Below are 21,053 nucleotides of genomic sequence, written 5' to 3' on the forward strand. Positions count from 1 at the left end.
AAAAAAATCTTTCATTATTTCACTTTTTAAGGTGCACTAAGTGATATCAAGGATCATACCCCATCAAAACCACTGCCACCCTTACCCAATTCATCCAGTGATAGTGTGTCTTTGTAATTAGTGAAAATGGAAAGCACAGTTAATTTTTTACTCATCCTGGTTTCAAGCAAACCAAGCAATGTTTTCTGAAGAGAGTAAATGTTCTTCTCCAGCAATTAAAGAGTCCCACTGATGAAAGGATAAGTAAAGCTTGGGAGCTTAGTTTCTTGGAATACATGAAATATTACCTGAGCTATGTTATTGCTCCTGTATTGTTCTACTAACAGCAGACAAATTCTTCATTAACTGAAAAAAAGTGAAAATTACTTTGAGGAAGGCTTTTATGTGCTGCAACGAAAGTTTCTTCCCACAGGTTTAATAAGGCAGCCAAAAGGAGTAAAATGTTTGTGGTGGGTATAGTTCAACAGACAATACAATCTGAAGTTTCTTCTCTTTAGATTAATTTTCTTGAACAACCAGGCACAAAATAATCCCTTTAATGAGACTGAATTGAAATAACGGATGCTGTACCAGCATGTGGCACAGTGAGAAACTAAAATAGAAAAGGGTATCATCACAGTTTGGCAGCCTGGGTTTTGTGCAGGAAATACTTGGTGGGGGGGGGGGAGCAGGAAAGTAAGCATGCTACTGCATGTTGCTAAGACTTATTTAATCTTCTTAACTAATTACTCACACTTCCTAATTCAAAATCATACAAACAAAAATGTTTAGATAAGCTGGGAGTTTTTTCAAATGGGTACCCCCTACAGCTTAGAAAACAAACATGACAGGTTTCCCCTGTCTGATGTGCTGCCATTTGCAGAAGAACAGACCCAACTCCCAGAAAGACAGAAGACTAATTAAGACAGGAAGACAGGCAGGTCAAACATTTGGCGTGAGGGATGAGGGACATAGGGGAGAAAAAATCATGTTACATTCCACTTTCACAGCAGACTGACGGGAGGCTTCAAGCCTTTCTCTGATTCCATTTTGCTGCTCAGAGACGCTGGATTCCTCCAGTTTCTCCTCCCATCACACCCTTTTCCTATCATGCCATTCCCTAAACCTCTTTTGTCTGTGAGATGGCTCAGTGGGGGACTTGCTCTATCTGCCTTTAAGCACCTGAACATCCAGGTGAGCAGAACAGGGCAGCAGCCCCTGCAGACAGGTCCTGCTTTGCCTTCTCTTCCCACCTCTCTGGGACTGAAAAGAGACCAAACTCCTGCCACCATTAGGGCTCCATCATGGGAATCCTCCTCCAGCTTGTGTCAGCCACACTGAAGCCTGACTTAATTTACACAGGCTGAAATGTCACCGAACCTTGATGTATTCACCTCTTTCAAACACTTGGCTTCTGATCCAGACTCCACTGGTATGAAGCACTGGCTTTCATTTTGGTAGAGTTGACTCAGGCCTTGCTACTTGGGATTAACACCCAGAGAAGGCAAACACCCTGGTCTTCTCATCAGACACCTACCCTTGGCATAGGACTGTGCTGGCACAAACAAAATTGTACCAGAGCTGGCTGCACTGCTGCACAGTGAAACTACTCACTTCTTGGGCAGTTTATTACCAATTCCACTTCTCTGAGCCTCCTGCTGTACTGTGTTTGTAAAGGTTTCAAATTCTCCAACTCTCTCAGTACACTCACAAGTTTGCCCTCTAGATTTCTTGAGTGCAATTTCAAGCTTGAATTTATGAAGGAAAGCCACATTTATGGTACAACAGGTCCAAAACCTATGGCATTATTCAATCAGGCTCTGAGGTCCAAAGGAGACTTTAAAAAAGATGAAGCACCCCACAGCACACAAAGCTTTAGAACAGAGCTCTTTTTCCTTTTCTTTTTTTTTTTTTTTCCTTTCTTTTTCTATTTTTACTGTGTGGGGTGTGAGTCAGGAGAGAGAGAAGTACAACCCAGCAACCAAAGAGGAAAAATAAAAATCAACATGTTCTGGTTTTGTTTGGCCTTTCAGACCTCACAGGCTCTAGAGCATGTGTCAAGTTTCCAGTGAAACAGCTTTGTTTCCCAGTACAAACATCCCTCTGGAGGCTCTTGCCACTGATTCCTTTTCCTCAACTGGGGCCTGATTCAGCTCCCACTGAAACCAGCTGGATTTTTTTCCTTTTGTTCTACTCTGGACCTCTTGGACCTCTTGTAGCTGAAAACCAGCTATGCCCACGGGAATTTGGTTGCCCGAATTAGATTTGGTGCAATGTTGTTCCTCTACAGTTCACTGTTACTCTCATACATTTGCAGTTCCTCCACAGCTGAAAGGCATCTCACTAAAGAACCCAAATCTGGGTAACTTCTGAGGATGATTCTGCTGGGGGGTAATGAACGACATGAGAACCACCTGTGCTGAGGTGCTGGGCCAGCCAGGCTGCCTTGGCTCGTGCAGGGCTGTCCCCTGAGAGCAGCACAGCCACTGGCACTGCCCAGACAGACTCATTCATGGCTCAGAAGCAGGATCCTGCAACCTCCTTGGGGAGGTTGGCCTTGAAGCCCATTACTCACCTTTTGTGAACTGCCACCAAGAAGCTGTAACACTTGCTGGTCACCTGAACAACCCTCTTAAAAATAAAATGAAATGGCACTGCTGATCCATCGCTGGTAATTCAGCCAGCAGACTGCTGGCATTGGCTTTTGCTTTCCTAGTGCCTTCTTATAAACCAGGTTTTTGCTGATTCCATAGCCAGCTGTTGGTTTCCAGTCATTCCCAGGAGTGCCTCACAACACACTCTAGAATGTGAGAGATTTGCTGTATCAAGACAGCCATAAAAGTGAAGGAAAACAAGGCCTGTGAAAATAAACAAGCTGCACCTCTGATTGGCAATCCCACCTAGTTCATTCCCTTACAATCGTACTAATCATTAGGACTCTTGAAATGTTTCCCTAGGAGAGGAAATGAAGTTGCTGAGATGGGAAAGGATATGAAATTTCCTGACCAGACTGAGGCACAGGTGCCCAGTATCTGGGATGTTATGCAGTATTTACCAAGGGAAATGCTGCTGCTGGATTTTTTGCATGCCTCTAAAATTATTGTCCATCCCCCCTGAAAAAGAAGTGCCATTATGTATTTCTAGTGCCTCCAGCTCTGAGAAGATGCTGAGGGCCAAGCAGCTGTGATTCTCTTATAAAGTACTTTGGCATCTGATGCCCCCTCCCCCATCCCAGCAGATTTTGTGTCAAAAGCTCTCTAAGGAAAAAGCCACATATGAAAAAAAGATCTTTGATGGAATGAAACTATAACCAGCTACTAAATCAATTGAGTTAGGAAATTCCCATTCCTTCCTCCATTCATCCAGAACCAAATCTCCTGTGGGAAGCCATTATTATTTGGATGTTAAAATCCTCTTCCTGTACCAAAAAACATTTCTAGGAGCTGCAATAGCACAAAAACTTTGTTTATTAAATCCATGGGAAAATAATTCCACCTCCAAAGAGCTGAATGCAGGGCCACTGTCTGTGCACTGCCTGAAGTTCTGAGCTAAACAGCTGGGGAGCCTGAAGAAAATGTCTCATGACATCATCACTAAGCAATATCGAATTAAGAATGTAGATCATCATTTCACTCACACATCATTTGAGAACATTTTCAAGAAAGGAAATGAAAAGTTACATTGTTGCCACCTGTGTTGATTACTCTTATGAATTAAGAGAGCCCAAAATATTTTTTTTCCTCTGTATGTTTTAAGGAAAGGCAATACAAAAAAGAGAGGCACTGAGCATGCAGGAATCCCCAGTGAATGTAAAAATCAGTTCCGTTTCCCAAATCCAGGGCTAGCCCCTGGCTCAACAGCAGAGGGAATTTGAAGTGCCATGAAACTAAAGCTCCTTCAACTAAGAGCTGCAAAGGAGGTATTAGTTCTGTGCTTTGTTTTAATTAATTATATTTATACACAAACTCATAAAGATAGTTGTTTAGTAAATAGTGATGAAAACATGTTTTCTCCCTACTCTAAATTTTGCTATTGCTGCACTGCAGATCAGAATGTCCAGACTGGGTTTGTACACATCCCTTCCTCTTTGAATACTTATCACTCCAATTACCTGCATGGTTTAAAATTAACATTAAGTTGCTAATTATTATTAAGCCAGCTGGGATGGATGGCTACTGAAAAAAGAGATTGTAGTTGTTTATTTGCAAAGCTAAATTTGCTTTGTGTCATGCTAAAAACATTTGCTCTTGGCTTGATTTCAAAACTGATGAGCATCCAAAATGCTATTGAACTCAGTGTGTAATGCTTGTGAAATACAGGTCTTGTGCAAAATGCAATGTATGATTTTCTTCCAACTACACGTCAGCAGTTTCAAAGTAACTTGGAATTTCTGCATGGTAACTTTGGAGTTTACTTTTCCTTTGTATACTTTTTGGTATGATGAGGTATCTCTAAAGCACTGAACAGTCACTTGACCTGCAGGATGAGTCAGACTGCTTTCTTGATCAGCCCTGTGGAACTCTGTCAACAGAGGCCATATATAATTAGCCACAGGCAGGATTTGAACCTGGTGAATACATGGTGGGACCATTATCTTGCAAAGTTCTAGTAAAAGGTCTGTGAGAACATGAGTTATTGTCAGTACCAGGAGGGATGTGACTGTTCTCTTAGGAAAATCCATGCCCTTTCCATCTTTCATTTGGAAAGGAACAGAAATTGCCCAGAGATCTGTGTGATGAGATCTCATGAGAATGATGACACTCAAGGGGCATCATGTTCACAGGGGCAGCTGGGAGCTCCCACCGAGGCCTGTCACACTGCTCTGTTTGGAACAGCCCCTGCCACCCCCCAACCCCACACACCCCAGCACCTGCACCCCCAGCTGCCCTGCTCTGCTGGTCTCTTTGGCATCACTGGGGAACAAAGGTATTTGGTATCCTCCTTCGCCCACCTCACACCAGCTGCAGCCAGACTGCACTCACAGCAGCCTTGGCTGCTTTGCCTCTTGGGTTTGTTCTTGGCTAAATCACTGCACTGCCAGGGACACCTCAGTACAGCAGCAAAGTTGGCCTTTTATCTTCTTGCTCTGACATTACGGCCATTACTGCTTCTACTGAGAGTAAATGGCAAACAAAATGTTTGTGTATTCCAGGATTTTTCAAGTGCTCCCTTCTTCCCTTTGCCTTTTGGCACAATGCTATTGATAGCACCCAACAGGCCAGATTATTTAACTGCCACAATACCACATAGCAAATGCATGACACACTATAGACTTTTTCTTCTCCCTACTGCATATCACAAAAGGTAACACTAGGACTCAAACAAAAACAAATTACCTCAGTAACTCCTGGAAAACTCAAGTGGTTAATCAGTTACCTTTTATTTACATATATATGCTTAATGCTGAATTAAGTTGTAAAAACCAAAGGCTGATTTATAGCCCAAGTCAGCCTTAATTAACATTGATTCCAGGGGAATAGTAAATGTGAATAGCCTTCACAATTGAGGTTGAACAATGAACTCACTGGGTGTTGTCCAATTTGTAGCGTGATTTACATGGAAGCAAGCCCTTCTTTTTCTAAGGTTACCCCTTTTTTATCTGGTGTTTAGGATGGGTTATATATAATCCATAGATAGGAACATTTGCTGTCAAATATTCCCCCTGATTTAGAGTTAGCCTTTAGCATGATCACTATAAATAAGGGAGAAAAAAACCCAATTTGAGGCTTTGCAGGGATTCCTTTTTCTTGCAATGTGTCATCGCTTCTCCAATTCATGGCATTTTTACGAAGTGGCCATAATGAAAGTCAGATTAAATGTACAGGATATATACATTTAATCAACAGCCATTGGAGTCAGTAGTGCTGGAAGAGTTATAAAAGCCCCTGTGAATGCAAATTTATTGCAAAAGAATCTGCGTCTCGGTGGTAGGAATATCTGCTGAATGGTACTACCTGACACAGAACACCTAAAACTTTCAAAAGTGAATTATTTAAGTGTAAGGCTTTGCTTGTAAAGCCGCCAGCTGCTGGATTTCAAGACTTGAAACTGTTCCAAAACATAGGACTAGGTATTTTATTTGTGCACAAGAGTAAATACTCTGATTTTACTGCCAATTTAAATGTGCTCAGTTTACAGTAATGAGCTTGTATAGGCAATACCTTGTTTATAGAAAGTGGAACAGGAAGAAACTAACATTAACCATTAACAGTAGCAATTTCTCTTGCTTTCAGCTCTAACTTTATGCCAAATAGATCCTTCCCATGTCCTATCTGAAATATTTACTATTACTGTTCTTTTTCTAAGTCAGTGCGATAAATGGAGCATTCAATAAAACCACACAGCTTTTCCTTCCAGTCAGCTTGAATTGCAGCACTCTTTTGTAATCCACAGGACTATTTCTCATTCCTATGGTGAAATGTATTTCAAGAACGAATATATGTCCTGTGTACTAGCAAACCTGATGATAGGTGTTAATCCCAGCAGAATGGAGTTAAATTTTTTTAATCTATTTAAAAAAGAACAGACCACTGCTCTAAGGGAAATGTACTGAATTGTGGCTGCCACAATTTCTCAGGTTCTTGTACTCAACCAAACTGCTTTATTCTTTCAATGCAGCTCACACAAGAAGCCCATGTGTTTATGTACGTCCTGTCACCTTAAACAAACATGCTTACATCTTCTCTGGCCATCTGCTCCTGAAGCTGGAAGTTTTCTCCCTTCCCCTCCCTCCTCAGCACCCCCTGACACACTCACTGGGTGCAGAGTTAACTCTGAGAAAACTCAGTGGAAAGCATGAAATAAATTCCTTCTTCTACAGAGGTCACAGATCTCAGTGTTTCTTTGCTTCACTAATGGTCTAAAAGTGACAATGATAGACCATTTCAGCTTATGGCATTGGTCACTAGAGATCATACTGGTGATTCTTTCACTATCTCATTTTGGGTTAGCTCCAGAATGTCCTAACAGGGACCAGTTTTGGGTTTGCTGAACAGGTCATCACTGAGCAGGAAGACACCAGCACAGTCTGAGACACAGTCCAAGGATGCAAACAGGTTCAGGATAAACAGGGCATGCAAGGAAAGCAATGGTAGCGGTGAGGTAGGTCCTGAGTTCAGCAACCTTTGAAAACCTAAACAGAAGGAGCAAGGAGGAGTAGAGAAAGGACAGACTCTGGAATGGATGGAGGAGTACATGGCAAAGAGGTTGAAGTTTGAGGAGGAGGGAAGATGAGGAAGCACAACAGAAATGCATCCATAATAGCAAAAGCACATGGAATTGTTGGTTCTGTGTACAGTTCTATTGGCAGGGTCTTTTCCAGGCAGGCACAGGTTCCCCCCACACATGGCCAGGAGTGAGCTCTGGAGCAGGAGCTGTGACACTGCAGCTACTGTGGCACTGAGCTGAGCTAACAAGCCCTGCTGAGAGGAACACAGCTACAGCACTTCCATTTGGCTTGGAGAGTAGGTTTGAGCAAGCTCATGTCCAGTAACTGAAAACTCTACAGATGTATTTTTGCCTTCATGTGTATAAAGATGGGCCAGTTTCTCTCACCTGCGTATCTCTGATTGGAACTCCTCAAGTTTTCAAAGGTCCCTGTCTTTATAAACACAGCCCTGTATGCAAAAAGAAAACAAACCAGGTGGTGAACATTCCTTCTCTCTACAGGTGAACTCCTGCTTTCAGTGGAGTCAGGGGGAAAATTCTGGTATATTTCAATGAGGCCAGGACATCATCTTACACATTTAAAGTTGCATTTCATGGAATCCAATAAAAATACATTGATATCTGGACTCCAAGGAACCCAAATCATGCCTGGATTTTTGGAACACTTTTATTCTTAGAAAGATTTAAAAGAAAGAGTCTGAATACCTGGAAAACTTTTTGGTCATTTTCATGTAGTGACTTCTTTAATACTTGCTAATAAATAATTGCATCCTGTTCTTAAAAGTCTTTCAGCAGAAAAGAACGGACATGTATGCAGCTACCAGTAAAAATCTACTTTAAATAAACTCATTTGTCATTACCTTTCTCAAGACAGCTGTTGTCAGCACCATTACCATTTAAATTTGTTTTGCCCCTGACAATTAAAATATCAACACTGAGAGAATGTAACAATTTCCATTGTTCCTAGCAGATAAGCAAGTTAGTTTTGTGCTGCAAGCCGTCACTGTAGCCATAATTAACTGACTGTGTATTGAAGAACTGTGATGTTTGAGATTATTCAGCCTTGACTGGGATGTATCAGTGACTAAATGTTTACTTACTGAACTGAGTGATTACTCCAAATCCTTGTCTTGTCTCCAGCAGTTTCAAGGCTTTTTCTCTGATACAGCTATTTCTTTTTTTAGTTTATTTGTTACAGTTTTTGAACCAAATTTGAACATCAACCAATGTTTAGACTTTGATGTTGCTTCTATGATGACACTGCTATAGAATACAGAAAGACATCAGGGGCTGACCTCAGCCTGAACTCTTGAAAACTGTAATTTTCACACACAAAAATAAGTTTCAGTTATTTTGTATTAGAATCTGCAGCTTTTCTCATGAGTTTGTTGTTATATACATTACTGTTTGTTCATGCAAGACACCTGATGACTTTTCTTCCTTTTCTAGATTTTCATCAATAATGAGTGGCAGAATTCTGAAAGTGGAAGAATATTCCCAGTATATAATCCAGCAACAGGAGAACAAATCTGTGACATTCAGGAAGCTGACAAGGTAATGTATCCTATGAATGGCTATATGTTTAATGTATAAATTAAATGTATAAAAGATAATACAAATGTATAAATAGATCAAAACAACCAGTCCAGAATGGCGCTGTTGGACAGTTCTTTCATTAATCATAGTTCCAAACCCCATCACATATGACTAAGGTTGCATAACAGCAAATTCCATAAGCCTGCTTGTGTTATTTACCTTGTATCTTCAGTTTTCTTCTTGCTTCTTCCCAGGTTGATACGGACAAGGCAGTGAGGGCAGCTCGGCTGGCTTTTTCCCTTGGTTCTGTTTGGAGGAGAATGGATGCCTCAGAAAGAGGCCATCTTTTGGATAAGTTAGCAGACTTGGTGGAACGGGACAGGGCAATTCTTGCTGTAAGTGAAACATAAAAATCAGCAGTCAAATCAGTTGTCACACTGATGGTCAGTTACATTCTGAGAGCCAATTCATTCATGATGGGGTTGATATGAATTGTATGTGAAAACCACACACAGCTTCCTGGCTGAAATGGCTCTGTCCATTTACAGCGTGGTGCAAAACCCATAAAAGCCAACAAGAGGCTTCCAGCGGGCTCAGATCAGCTTTAAATTGGACGTCCCACAACAGCAGGGGTGTGCACACGTGTGCGCCCGCCAGGCACGCCTGTAACTCTTCTAGAATAAGAAATGGCAGGTTGGGATGATCTGGGCAGGCGGGAAGGGGAGGGCAAGTGAGGTGCTTTGGGACCCTCAGCTGGTGACACGAATCGCGAGCGCAGCTCCGTTGCGCTCGGGGATGAAGCCGTCGGAACGGTGGCATTGTTAATGTTGTTTTCCGCATGTCAAGTGCTTTGAACTAAGCCCGTGAACATCTTAATTCCAGCTTTGTCAACACTTAAATCATCTTACCGCCGGCAGATACTGTAAAATCGCCATGGGGAGAAGGAAGTGCACAGCAAATCAAGTTTACTCTGCCTGTCATTTAATTTTTATTTCTGGAGCCAAGTTCTTTACTGAGCTGCACTGCAGGCAGTGCCATTAATTGCTCTTGGGGATATAAGTCAGTGCAGAATTAAGCCTCCATTCTTCTCTATAGAAACTCATTTGATGGTTGGTGTGTTACACAGGGGCGTCCTTTGCCCGTTCTTAATGGTTTCTATTGGACAGCTATTGAGAATGAGTTAAGCTACTCAACATCTTAGGATATTTTATTGGATTTTTTTTGCTAAATGATCTTAGGAACCCCTAAGAGGACAGCTTATAAGATACTTTTAAAAATAGGAATATTAACTAAAAAATAAAGATAGCTTGTTAATTTATGAGCTTCCCTAGAGGAAAGTTTGTTTATTTGATGGCAATAAATAAACTGGCTGTACAGTATAGATATCTCAGACCTCAGCAGGAGTCTTGGCAACCATATAGAGAAATTTTTATATTCACATCAATTATATAAAGAGGGATGTGTCCATTCTTCTCTTTATGGATTCAGATCATTAATACAGGGCTACAAGGAGCCCCTTCTCAGCTGTTATCATTAACATAACAGAACCCAGTTTGACAGGCATTTTTATCTTGGCTCCTGATTAAAGCAATTCAGCATTTATAGATCTGGACCAAACACAGTGGCTATTAGGTTCAAAGTACACAAAGGCACATGTACATGCATGTGAATACACACATAAATCCACAAGACAGACGGACAGACAAGCACACGTAAACATACACATATATTCTTAAAATCACATCCATTCCAGAATACTCTAGAAGAAACCAGTTTGGGTTTTTCAAGGAAAATACTTTTTGTTCACATTTGTAAAAAGTGACAAAGGGGATCAGAGAATTGTTCTGAGCCTTCTGGGTTAAAATTACACTAAGGTGCAACTGATTGGTCTTCATTAAAATCTTTGTCATGGTTCAAGAGCTGTTAAAATGGTGAATACTTAGGTACAATAGTGCAAAAATGTTACAATACTTAGATCTCTTAACTTTTTCTTGTCCTGCAGACTATGGAATCACTGAACAGCGGCAAACCGTTCTTGCAAGCTTTCTATGTCGATCTCCAGGGAGTCATAAAAACCCTGAGGTATTATGCTGGCTGGGCAGACAAAATCCATGGAATGACCATTCCTGTAGGTAAGGGGAATTAAAGCACAGCTATGTACCTAAACCTTCTCATGGCCAGACTAAAGCTTAGTAGCTCACAGCTTTGTGGAAGGCAGAGCAGGAGCCTGGGTTGCTCCTGCAGTGTGTGGTGTGTTGCTGAAGCAATGTTGGAAGGTCAGCAAGGGCAGGACTGGGTGCCCTGCTCTTGGTCTGCCCCGCATGCACATGTGAGGAAGGTTGGTTTCTTTTGCATGCATCCACTTGAGAAGGAGATAGCTCAATACCTACATTTAAATATTGATACATGTATAAAAATGGATGGGATATAAGCCTGAAAAATACCTTGGAACTCATGAAAATAGTGTTGGGTACCTGTTTAAGAAACAGTATCATTATGTATAGATCTTGTTTGTATATGACTTCTTACTGCTGATGCAAATAATTTTAGCTTGGACTAACACTGGATCTAACTTAAATTAGACTTTGAGAACATTCTTACTGTTACTGTAGAGAACTACATACATATGAGATACATTTTGTTATAGATGCTTTTTCAAATTATTCAGTGGGATGAGTTTTATATTGTATATATGAGATAAATTTTCTTGTGTGCTAGGAAATTATGTTCTTATTCTTTTGCTAAATAGATGTGAAAAAATCCTTACCATTATTTTTATTTAACAAGTTTCTTCCTCCTGCCCCTCCCTCCCAGCTGTTGAACAAATACAGGCTGCATTGTCTGATGCAAACAAATTCATTCGCAGTCTGGACTACATGTACCAAGTGTAATAATTACACAACATGGCAAAATCGAATAAAATTATTTTATGTAGGTGCAGTCATTAAGATAAGTGTACTTATCTTTCACCTGCATAAAGTAAATCACTGGAAAAACATTAAGGAAAACAAACATTCATTATGTGGATTCATGGTGCACATGTTCATTGCACATGCATGTTTATTCCACTTTACCCAGTAAGGGCACACTCCTGCATGTTTATTCCACTTACCCAGGAGGGCACACTCAGGGGTAAATGCCTGTTGCTGTTGCCCAGCTGTTTCTGTGTTTCACTGTGGGACACAGTGAAATGCACCCACTCGCCTCTCTATAGCAAAGCACCAAACTACCCAAGTGAGGCAAGCAGATAAATTGAAAATATGCCTCCAAAATTTTCAGGAGGGAAACATCATGTAACTCTTCTTGCAGTTTTACTCATCTTCATTTTCATATTATTAAAATTGCAGCGTGCACTGACTGGTGTTTATCTTCACTATCTTACTTTCACCAAAGAAATGACAATAATAATATTTCAAGTGTGGGCCTTTCTGCAAGGAGTCAAAGTTTTCCACAGTTATTTAGGCTGAGATTCGTAAATCCCAGTTTTGCTGCTTGCACTTCACATTTAATCACACGAAAGTGCAGACCACACCATAAAGTCACGTATTCAGCAAATTTCCTGTTCCCTAATCTCTTTCTCCCTGGTCAGTGAATGCCTCCTTCTCACTCTTTAGCCCCACAGGTACACAGAAATTAGGTCAGCCACCAAAAGGCACTGCCAGATTAAAGAGAATAAATATTCTCTTCTTATTCTTGGTTTCAAGTACCTTATAGGATAAAACCTGGGTTTTTTTCAGTAAGGTGGACTATGCTGAGTGAAAGGAAGGCACATTTTCAGCATGCCTTCCTCAGTGCAAACTTTGTGCTAACACAGTTTTCAGTAGTGTAGAATTATAAGTCCGTTCACAGATTTTCAAGGGATCAATTATTCTTCATTTAACACTTCTCTTTATTCCTCTGCTTTTGCACCATAAATTTGTCATTCTCATGAAGCTATTTTAGGGCAAAGCCACTGTTAAACAGCAGTGCTCTTTACGTTCACTTACCATCAGCTCACCAAAGATAAGGAAGAACAAAACCAAAAAAACCCCACTATTAAATCTTGTCTTTCCATTCAGTGTGCTAATAAATCTGAAACCTCTCAATCTTTTGTTGTTGCTGTTTTTGTTGAAGTTATCTTTTCCTTTAAAATAAAAATAGGCAATTGATAGACAAGTAGAAGAAGAAGAAGTGTGTTTTACAGTCACATTCCTTTTGGCCCCAGAGCTACAAAACCTTCAGACTGCCCTTTGCTTGCTCCCAAGCGTAAAGCCTTGATGATTTAAATTAAAACAGAATGAGGTTAGACCAGAAACTGTTAAACTAATAAACTGAATGCAAGCAGAAATGTATTTTTAAAGCAATATATGCTATGATATAGCTTAAAGAACCAATTCAGCTCTCCTCACCCGCTTGTTTGCTGTGTCCTGCTATATGAAGCATGGGACTGTATTATGGTTGTTATGCAAATAAAATATCCATGCTGGAGACTCCTGATGGAAATCTAAGCAAACACATCTGTGGAAGATATTGCTGTCCCTAAGTGAGATCCCTGGATAAATGGGACTTGCTTTCTGATTAAAAAATGAAAGTCTTTGGGCCAGGTGCTAAGCAGCTGCAAATTGATTTTGCTCTATTAATATCAGTGAGGACTGAAGAATGTCAGTTTACTTCAGCTGCGTATATTAAAAATACCCTTTTAACACAAAATTTCAGATTGGATGCGGGATCAGTGTCAGGTCCCTCTCTCAGGCAAAGTTCTTCTGGCAGCCAGCTAGGAAAGGATAAGAGTAACAATCATCAGCCACAGCATCTTAGAATAAGGGTCATTAGCACGACTTAAAACCCTCAATCATTTAAAAAGTCTCCTGTATAATTTCTAAGCACAAGGGACCTCTCTGTGCTCACTGTTTAGAATAATGGAATTAAGCTCATTTAATTCTTGAGCTGTTTTGCCATGGTAACAGCTTGTTCTACATTATGGACAAGGTGGCTCTTAGATCCACCTTTGGCCTGTCCAGAGACAACCAAGGCATCTGAATAACTTCAAGTCACATATGTTCCCAAAGATATTGTTAGAAAGCAACTTCAAAAATCCCATCTTGACAGAAAATCTGTGGATGATGAACTTTGGAAGTAGGTGTCAAAAAGGGCAGCTGTCTAGAGTCTAGTGGGAGACAGCAGGGAGAGCAGCTCTGCATGGGAGGCACCGCTCTGCGGAAAGAACGTCCTGCCTACGCTGGGCAGAATTAACCACCATTTGTCTGCCTTGGCAAGAGGTTCAGGTTATCTATAACTCTGTGTGATGAAGCACGCAGACATGTGGCAGTGATTATGCAGTGACAATCTAAAGTCAGACAGTGCTAATGTAACTGTGTTACTGTTATGTTGCCACCATCCTTCTGGCTGAGAACCCACCTCTCACAGTACTACTGAGTACAAACTGGTATTTTTAGCTGACTCCTCTGTGTTCCCTTGAGCACTTAGGCAGTTTTCTTGTATGTACTTCTCTGTATTTTGACTTCTACTTTGCTTCCGTCAGATCTGATGAATCTTCCTATGGTCTGTGAACCACTGCTAGCATCTGTGAAAGATAACCTGGAAAACCAAACTGATCATCTTAGACTGTGACACAAATATTCTCATCTCCACTGGGGAGTTGTCAAACCTCTGGAGATCAAAACATCACAACAATATTTTGTCAATGCAGAGCAAACTAACTGATAAACTATTTTCTTCTACCTTTTCCTGAATCTCTCTTCTCTCTTTCCCTCCCTCCTTTATTTTCTCTGTTCTGTCCCGGTCTTGGTTGCAGACTTGTTACCTTTCTCATAATTATTCTGTATTTGGCCCCCAGCTGACATATTAGCTACTCCAGCTCAGGTTTCTACTGAGCAAATCCTGTAAAGTAGATGGATAGAAATAAGCAGACCTGACAATAAGTTATTTCTAATCAAATTCAAGTTGAAGTCTTTCCTTAAACCCAAGAAACTTTAAGGATTAACTGTTCATTGTTACCAGATATAACTTAGAGGATATTGCAGCAGGTTCCCAAAACACACTGTCCATTGTGAAGTCGGGTCCTTCCCCAGTATTGCACAAGGGTGGCTGCAGCTCTGGACTGAACGGGGGAGAGGCTGGGGCAGCCACTTCCCAGCCCAGACTGGGAGGGAAAGCACATACCCTGTGTCAGACAGAACAATGGGAGCAAAAGCCCTGTAATCTCTCCTCCTCCTCTTACTCCTTTCCGCTGTCTAACCATTTCTTATCCTGGTAAATCATCTCCTGCCATTAAGCCTAGGTAACCTCATCATTCTCACATACTTAGCTGAAATTATTTTCCCAAGTTAAGAGATTTGCGTTTTTCTAGATGACCAAGCACTACAGGCCAAGGGGCACATTCAGCTCATGCCTTTAGCAAAGCCTTTCCCTCAGCTGTAGCCTCACTGAAAAACATCTGACCTAAATTCAGAGATAGTTTGAGTCTGGGCTAGTTTGTACAGCTACGAGACTCAACTGAGGTACAAAGGTGCAGTAAATCTACTTTGCACAGATGCAGGCTGAGCACGCTAACAAAGCTACTGGTTAGACAGTACCTTAACTGATCCTTTAACTGGTCCCCACACAGCAGGTCCCTTTCTGGCTCTTGGTTAACTGGGAACAAACCTGCATGTGTAACCTCAGCATGTGCTCCCAGAACACAGGAAGTAAATGATGCTCAGTGACACAAGGCACAAACTTTCCCTCTTCATGCCACATCTAGAGATTGTGGTACATCATCCCATCACATTGCCTGTGTCCTCATTGGATGGCAGATGAGTCAGCTGCATGTTACTCTATTACCCCACATTTGGGTTGTAGATACACCTTTATATTGCTGTGTTCCACTCATGCCTTTCAGGAAATTGCCTTTGTGACTCTTCACTTCTCTCACCCTTAAATCAGCTGAGGCCAGTAAGTGCTTCCATGCTACTGCAATTTTATGTGCAGTACAGTTCTTTGCCAAGGAACAAAGCAGGTTACTTTCTGATGGGAAGCCTGCTTCCTTTGTTCTACAGAAAGAACAATTAGATTGCTCCTGAACCTAGGTTTCCCATGCTGGCTCACAAGAAAACACTTCCATGACTTCTTTATTTCTTTTACTGCCATCAAAGGCTGATCCTTAGAGTTTTTTCCCTCCCTCTATTTTAATTTTTTTTTTGTTCTGCCAAGTCAAACTGCACTTGAGAGTAAGCATGCTCATCTGTTTCAGATGGAGATTATTTTACGTTTACAAGACATGAACCCATCGGAGTGTGTGGACAGATCATCCCTGTGAGTATCTCTACTAGTGCTTTCTATTTATTTTCATTTGAACCAGCTCTCTTTAAAGACACATAAAACATGGTCTTCAGCTATGTGTGTTTTCCATTACGAAAAAAGCTGAGCTCATATTGTTGACATATCTTTAACAGCCTCCCCACAAATGCTTATTTGAACATGCTAATAGGGTTTAGGCTCTGTTATTAGGAGTTAAGTTCTCAAGTCATAGAATTCACATGATTAAAACAAGCAAAGCAAAACACAGTGTTAATATGCTGTCAGTGGTTATGGATGTTCACACAACTTATGGAAAATTGATGCTTTGCTGTGGTAGTCTCTTTATTTATTTAGTTTTTACTGTGATTTAACAGGCTCCTCAGTTCCTGGGAGAATGTGATGTATTTTAATTCCATTCTTTCCTGCTATTTCTTTTACAAGGCTGGAGGAGAAAAGGAAACTCCAGGAGACATATCATTACAATTAACATTGTGTAGCTAATAGAAGACATGAAATGTTTGTTTTATTTGTTGGGAGAGAGAAACACATCATTTCATCAAATCCAATACTCCCCCTACACCCCAGCAGACACCCTCATAATAAAACCTTGCTGAACACTGCATGGGAATTGCACTGAGAGGGTAACTTTTTCAGAAGCACCAGTTAACCAGTTCTGGCAGAAATTTCAATGGGAGGCTCACATACAGCTATTAAAATATTGCGTGGAAGCTTTTTTGCTTGACAAAACACTGAGGGACTAATCAGACCATTCTCTGAAATTTTTTGTTGATGTTGATTTTTTATTTTGCTCACATCACCACAAAGCCACTAAACAGAAACACGGAGCAATTCCATTACAAGAGGAGCAGCCAGAAAAGCTTACTTTAACAATGTTAAGCCCTTTCCCCCTATTTATATTTGTTGCTACTCCATGTCTTTGTTATGGGGTGGCTTTTGTGTTTGGCACTCAGCAGAAACCCAGAGAAACATGCAATGACTCAGAGTCTGTGGCTACAGCCATCCTGCAAACACCTACACACTCTCCCAACTTGGTCCTTATGAATGAAAGATTCCACAGCTCTGTCCCCGTTCCTCAGCCAGGCACATGGATAAGCATTTACTAAATGACAACCCCAGCATTGCTGGACATCTCTTATGCTTGTTTCACTGAGCTTAACCTGCTGAAGAAACTTGGCCACAGGCTGAGGATCATGCCAAAAGCAGATTAATTTAGTTCAGATGTGTACACCTTTGTTCAGGGTACCCAGCCATCTACCACACATGTTCGTTCTTCCCTAGTTTTGTTCTCCAAAGCCTGAAGATGGCTGTCATATCCATCTGTTCTAACACCACTGCTGATCTGTTCTGTATTTCCTCCACGCTACCAGTCCCAGAGGACAGCCCAGGCTGCTGCATGTGCTTGGCCATTGCCTGAGCAAATACATTATTCAAAAATAAAATTAAACAGCAAGTCTAACGCTGAACTCCTCATCCTCTTTCACATCCCAGCTTCCATCAAAACATGCTCTTTGGCAGTGCTGTAGCATAAACAGGGCTATGTAGTGCCCTATAAAACTGCTGTGAGCTCTCCTTGCAATGCCATTAGAAGTGCAGGCTGTTAGCACACTGCTGGCCCGACAGCTCCCCTCCCAGGTTTATGTACTGGAGATGGAATTAAAACATCACTTTGTCTCCGGAGTTTATAAACAACAGAGGGAGTAAAAAATTGGGTGTTCTGTGAAGGAAAGACAGTTGTGTATTTTTTCAAGCTAGCCAGGCGCTAGAGAGATGTCTGAGAGTGGCAGCTGATATGCATCAGGCAGCAACACGTTCTGGCCAGTGGCTGACTCTGACTGATATTTTCTATTCTCTGTCTAAAAGAGACTGTTGTATGCATTTGTAAGAGTGATTGTGGAAACACAGTTATTTTATTACTCTGACATTTTCACTGAAATCAGCAGAACTATCCACTTAACTTGCTAGGATCAGGCCTTTGTTACTTTTATTTTTATCCAAGGCATGTTTGTGCATCAAACTAATATAATTCACTACATCATCTGCTGCAGTTCAGTGAAGTTGTAATGAATGACAATACAAAATTTTATAGCAGCAAAGCATTTCTCAACTTGTTTTTACTGTCCTTTTAACATCTTCCATATAGATTTCTCAGTAAAAAGTCTTCAAGAAAATTAAATACTTTGATTGAACATTGACATTTATGGACTTTTTATTGTAATTCCATCAATTAAGGATTATACAATTTTGAGTATAAATTTTATATCTTAAGATGTATTCAGGGATATAAAATTTACATCCAAAACTACCTTAACATGAACAAACAGTTCTTTCCAAATGTATCAGAAGCAAGACCTATTATCATGGGGGAATTAAGAGTGCCAATAGCAAAACACTAAATGAAATAAAAAAGTTGTGACTTAAAAAATTAACAGATAACAGAACTTTTTAAATGGAGATTGCAGGTGGGGGTTGTATTTCTTTGAACAGGAGAGAAAGAACTAAGAAGTCACTGTTGTTCTTTTCTTAATGGCAGTTATTTAAAAAAAAAATCCTTGCTTTGTGCTGGGAAAGATTTATGTTGAGGATCAGCCTGAGAAATAAGTGAGGTATCAGCTTGACATCTTGAAAACAAAACACCAGGGCAATATTTTTCCATCTATGAACTTTTTTTTTTTCCTACAGTGGAACTTCCCCCTGCTGATGTTTGCATGGAAGATTGCTCCAGCTCTGTGCTGTGGCAATACAGTAGTTATTAAACCAGCAGAACAAACACCACTCAGTGCTCTCTATATGGGTGCCCTCATCAAGGAGGTAAGAATAATTGAGGGGAGTGATGTCTGTCTCTCCTTGTGGGGAGGGAGCCACCAGCACATGCTTTAACGTGCTCTAACAGTTCTCATAAGTCATGCTTACCTTCATTCATTCCTATTTTGACAGGCTGGCTTTCCACCAGGAGTTGTCAATATTTTGCCAGGATTTGGTCCAATTGTTGGTGCAGCCATAGCCTCTCATGTTGGCATTGACAAAATTGCTTTCACTGGATCCACTGAGGTAAGAGGATTCACACATTACTGTAAAACATGAATAAATACTTTGGTCCTTGTGCTGCATTTCTTACTGCCACTGGGTAAAAGAGCTACATCTAAATAACAGTGGTCTGTGCTTCCCAGCTAAACTTATGTACCACAGGACTTCCCAAGCACAAGCAGCTCCTTTCCTCCAGCCCCTGCTGTGCTCAGCACCTCAGCACAGGAGATATGCCTGGAAAAATATTACTGGGATTTCCTGTGGGCTTATGAGGATGTGAATCACATGCAAGTAGGCAGAACATCCCGTGTATATCATAGCACACATAAGTGCTGCTTTAACGTCCATAATCTGTGTATCCTGCTGTACTTGGGGAAAAGGGAGAGGAAGGGAGCAAATTGTGCAAATATACTTCAACTTTGATGCTGCATACAAGTATATTGAGAGGAGGAGGAGGCCTAAAAAGGAAGGAATGCAGGGAGAAAAGGAGATTGTCCAAGGTTTCAGTTCCCAAAATGATGGAAAGAAGCTGGCCAGAGAATGAAGGGAGACAATTGTCTCCTGGATGCCAAAATGCCTTGCTAGGAGTCTATGCTGCAGATGTTAGAGGAGGCTCACTCTGAAGATGAAGGCTGCAATCTACAGCAAGACTAACCCCCAAAACTCTCATCACATCTTGCTCTCAAATATGTGCCAAGCTGGCTGTTATCAGGGCTGGGGTGGGGATGACAGAGGTACTCCAGACTGAAGTCACAGGAGAAGGGGCCTTATCTCATCGTCTGAAGGCAGACAGAAAGGAATCTCTGTGGGAGTTTCAGGGCTGGTTATATTTAGAGAGTGCTAAACCCAGTCCTTTTCAATTCAGAATCTGACAAACTATTGTATGGAGGGAGCTAAACCCCAGGGATCCAGTCTCCCTTTGATATGTTTGACTCCCACTCGTGGCAGTGGAAGGCTTTATGCATCCCAGGGATACTGCTCTTCACAGTGAGGCAATTTGCTTTTTGATTTGCATCAATAAATTCACTGACCATTGCCCTGCTAGATATGTGTGGCTATCTCCCTGGTGGGCCCAAGGATTGCAGAGACCAGCTCAATTTTTTCAAATAAATTATTCTGGTGGAATTATTCTGTAACTGAGTTTGCAAGTCACACACAAACCTAAATTACCAGTAAAACATAGCTGCAGTCCTATGCCTAATTTGCACACACAGGTGTTTTGCAATTACTATATGCCTGCATGTGATTTTTTAATGACAACTTCAGATTCTAATATACACAGGTTACATTCTAAATCAATGGCTACATCAGATTTCAGATTATTCTATGGAATTACTCTAGTCATTACATCTCCTGTATCCAATTAAGATTAGCATCCTGGAATACTGAAAATTTTAATATGAGTTGATTACCCCCCATAAATTAAGTTGAAACAATTGTTTTTATAAAGATATGTGGTCTCTGTTTAAGATAAATATTCTATTATACAGGATGTTGCACTGTTTGGAAGAGGAAAAATACAGATGGGTTAGGTTTCAAAGTTGTCTCTTGTAGCCAAAATAAATTTTTATTGTAGTTCCAGACAGCTTTAGTTTTAATAGGCGTTTAAACTCAAAAGCTGTGGGTTTTATACTAACTCAGTGCCTACCTTTAAAAGCCTTACTAATAGGAAGTGAAAAGCATTACAGAGATGAAAAAGCAATTCTCTAAGAACCTAAAGCAAGAACAGATGGATCGTTTTAATGCAGAGTTAGTGTAAACTATTCCATATTGTTTCTGATTTCCTGTAACACTGAATTTTTGTAACAGCAAGTCAACATTGTAACATTTTAAACACCACGTTCTGATATCAGCCGGACTAGAGTCTCTGACTCCTCCAAAGCAGATTTCAATTTCTAGTGAAATAATAATGGAAATATTTTGTCTCTCTGGTACTTGCCTGAAGCATGTCAACTGTACACTCCAGTGATGGGGATTTCCAATAGCCATTAGGTGTATAAACACCACTCTTACCTCCATTGCATCCATGTGCTAGTTAAGGCAGTTCA

General features: G+C 40.8%; 1 protein-coding gene across 1 annotated transcript in view; it reads left to right on the forward strand.

Moving 5' to 3' along the window:
- The window catches only part of ALDH1A2 (aldehyde dehydrogenase 1 family member A2), a 53,492-nt gene that overhangs the window by 14,506 nt on the left and 17,933 nt on the right, over window positions 1-21,053 (forward strand). Inside the window, exons 2-7 of the mRNA XM_041418592.1 lie at window positions 8,596-8,700; window positions 8,937-9,077; window positions 10,685-10,814; window positions 15,914-15,975; window positions 18,661-18,789; window positions 18,916-19,029. Coding sequence (XP_041274526.1) covers window positions 8,596-8,700; window positions 8,937-9,077; window positions 10,685-10,814; window positions 15,914-15,975; window positions 18,661-18,789; window positions 18,916-19,029 — 681 coding nt within the window. The remainder of the gene's footprint in view (window positions 1-8,595; window positions 8,701-8,936; window positions 9,078-10,684; window positions 10,815-15,913; window positions 15,976-18,660; window positions 18,790-18,915; window positions 19,030-21,053) is intronic.

Source organism: Onychostruthus taczanowskii, unplaced genomic scaffold, assembly GCF_017590055.1.
Source record: "Onychostruthus taczanowskii isolate IOZ18803 unplaced genomic scaffold, ASM1759005v1 scaffold6, whole genome shotgun sequence".
NCBI classification, from domain to species: Eukaryota; Metazoa; Chordata; class Aves; order Passeriformes; family Passeridae; genus Onychostruthus; species Onychostruthus taczanowskii.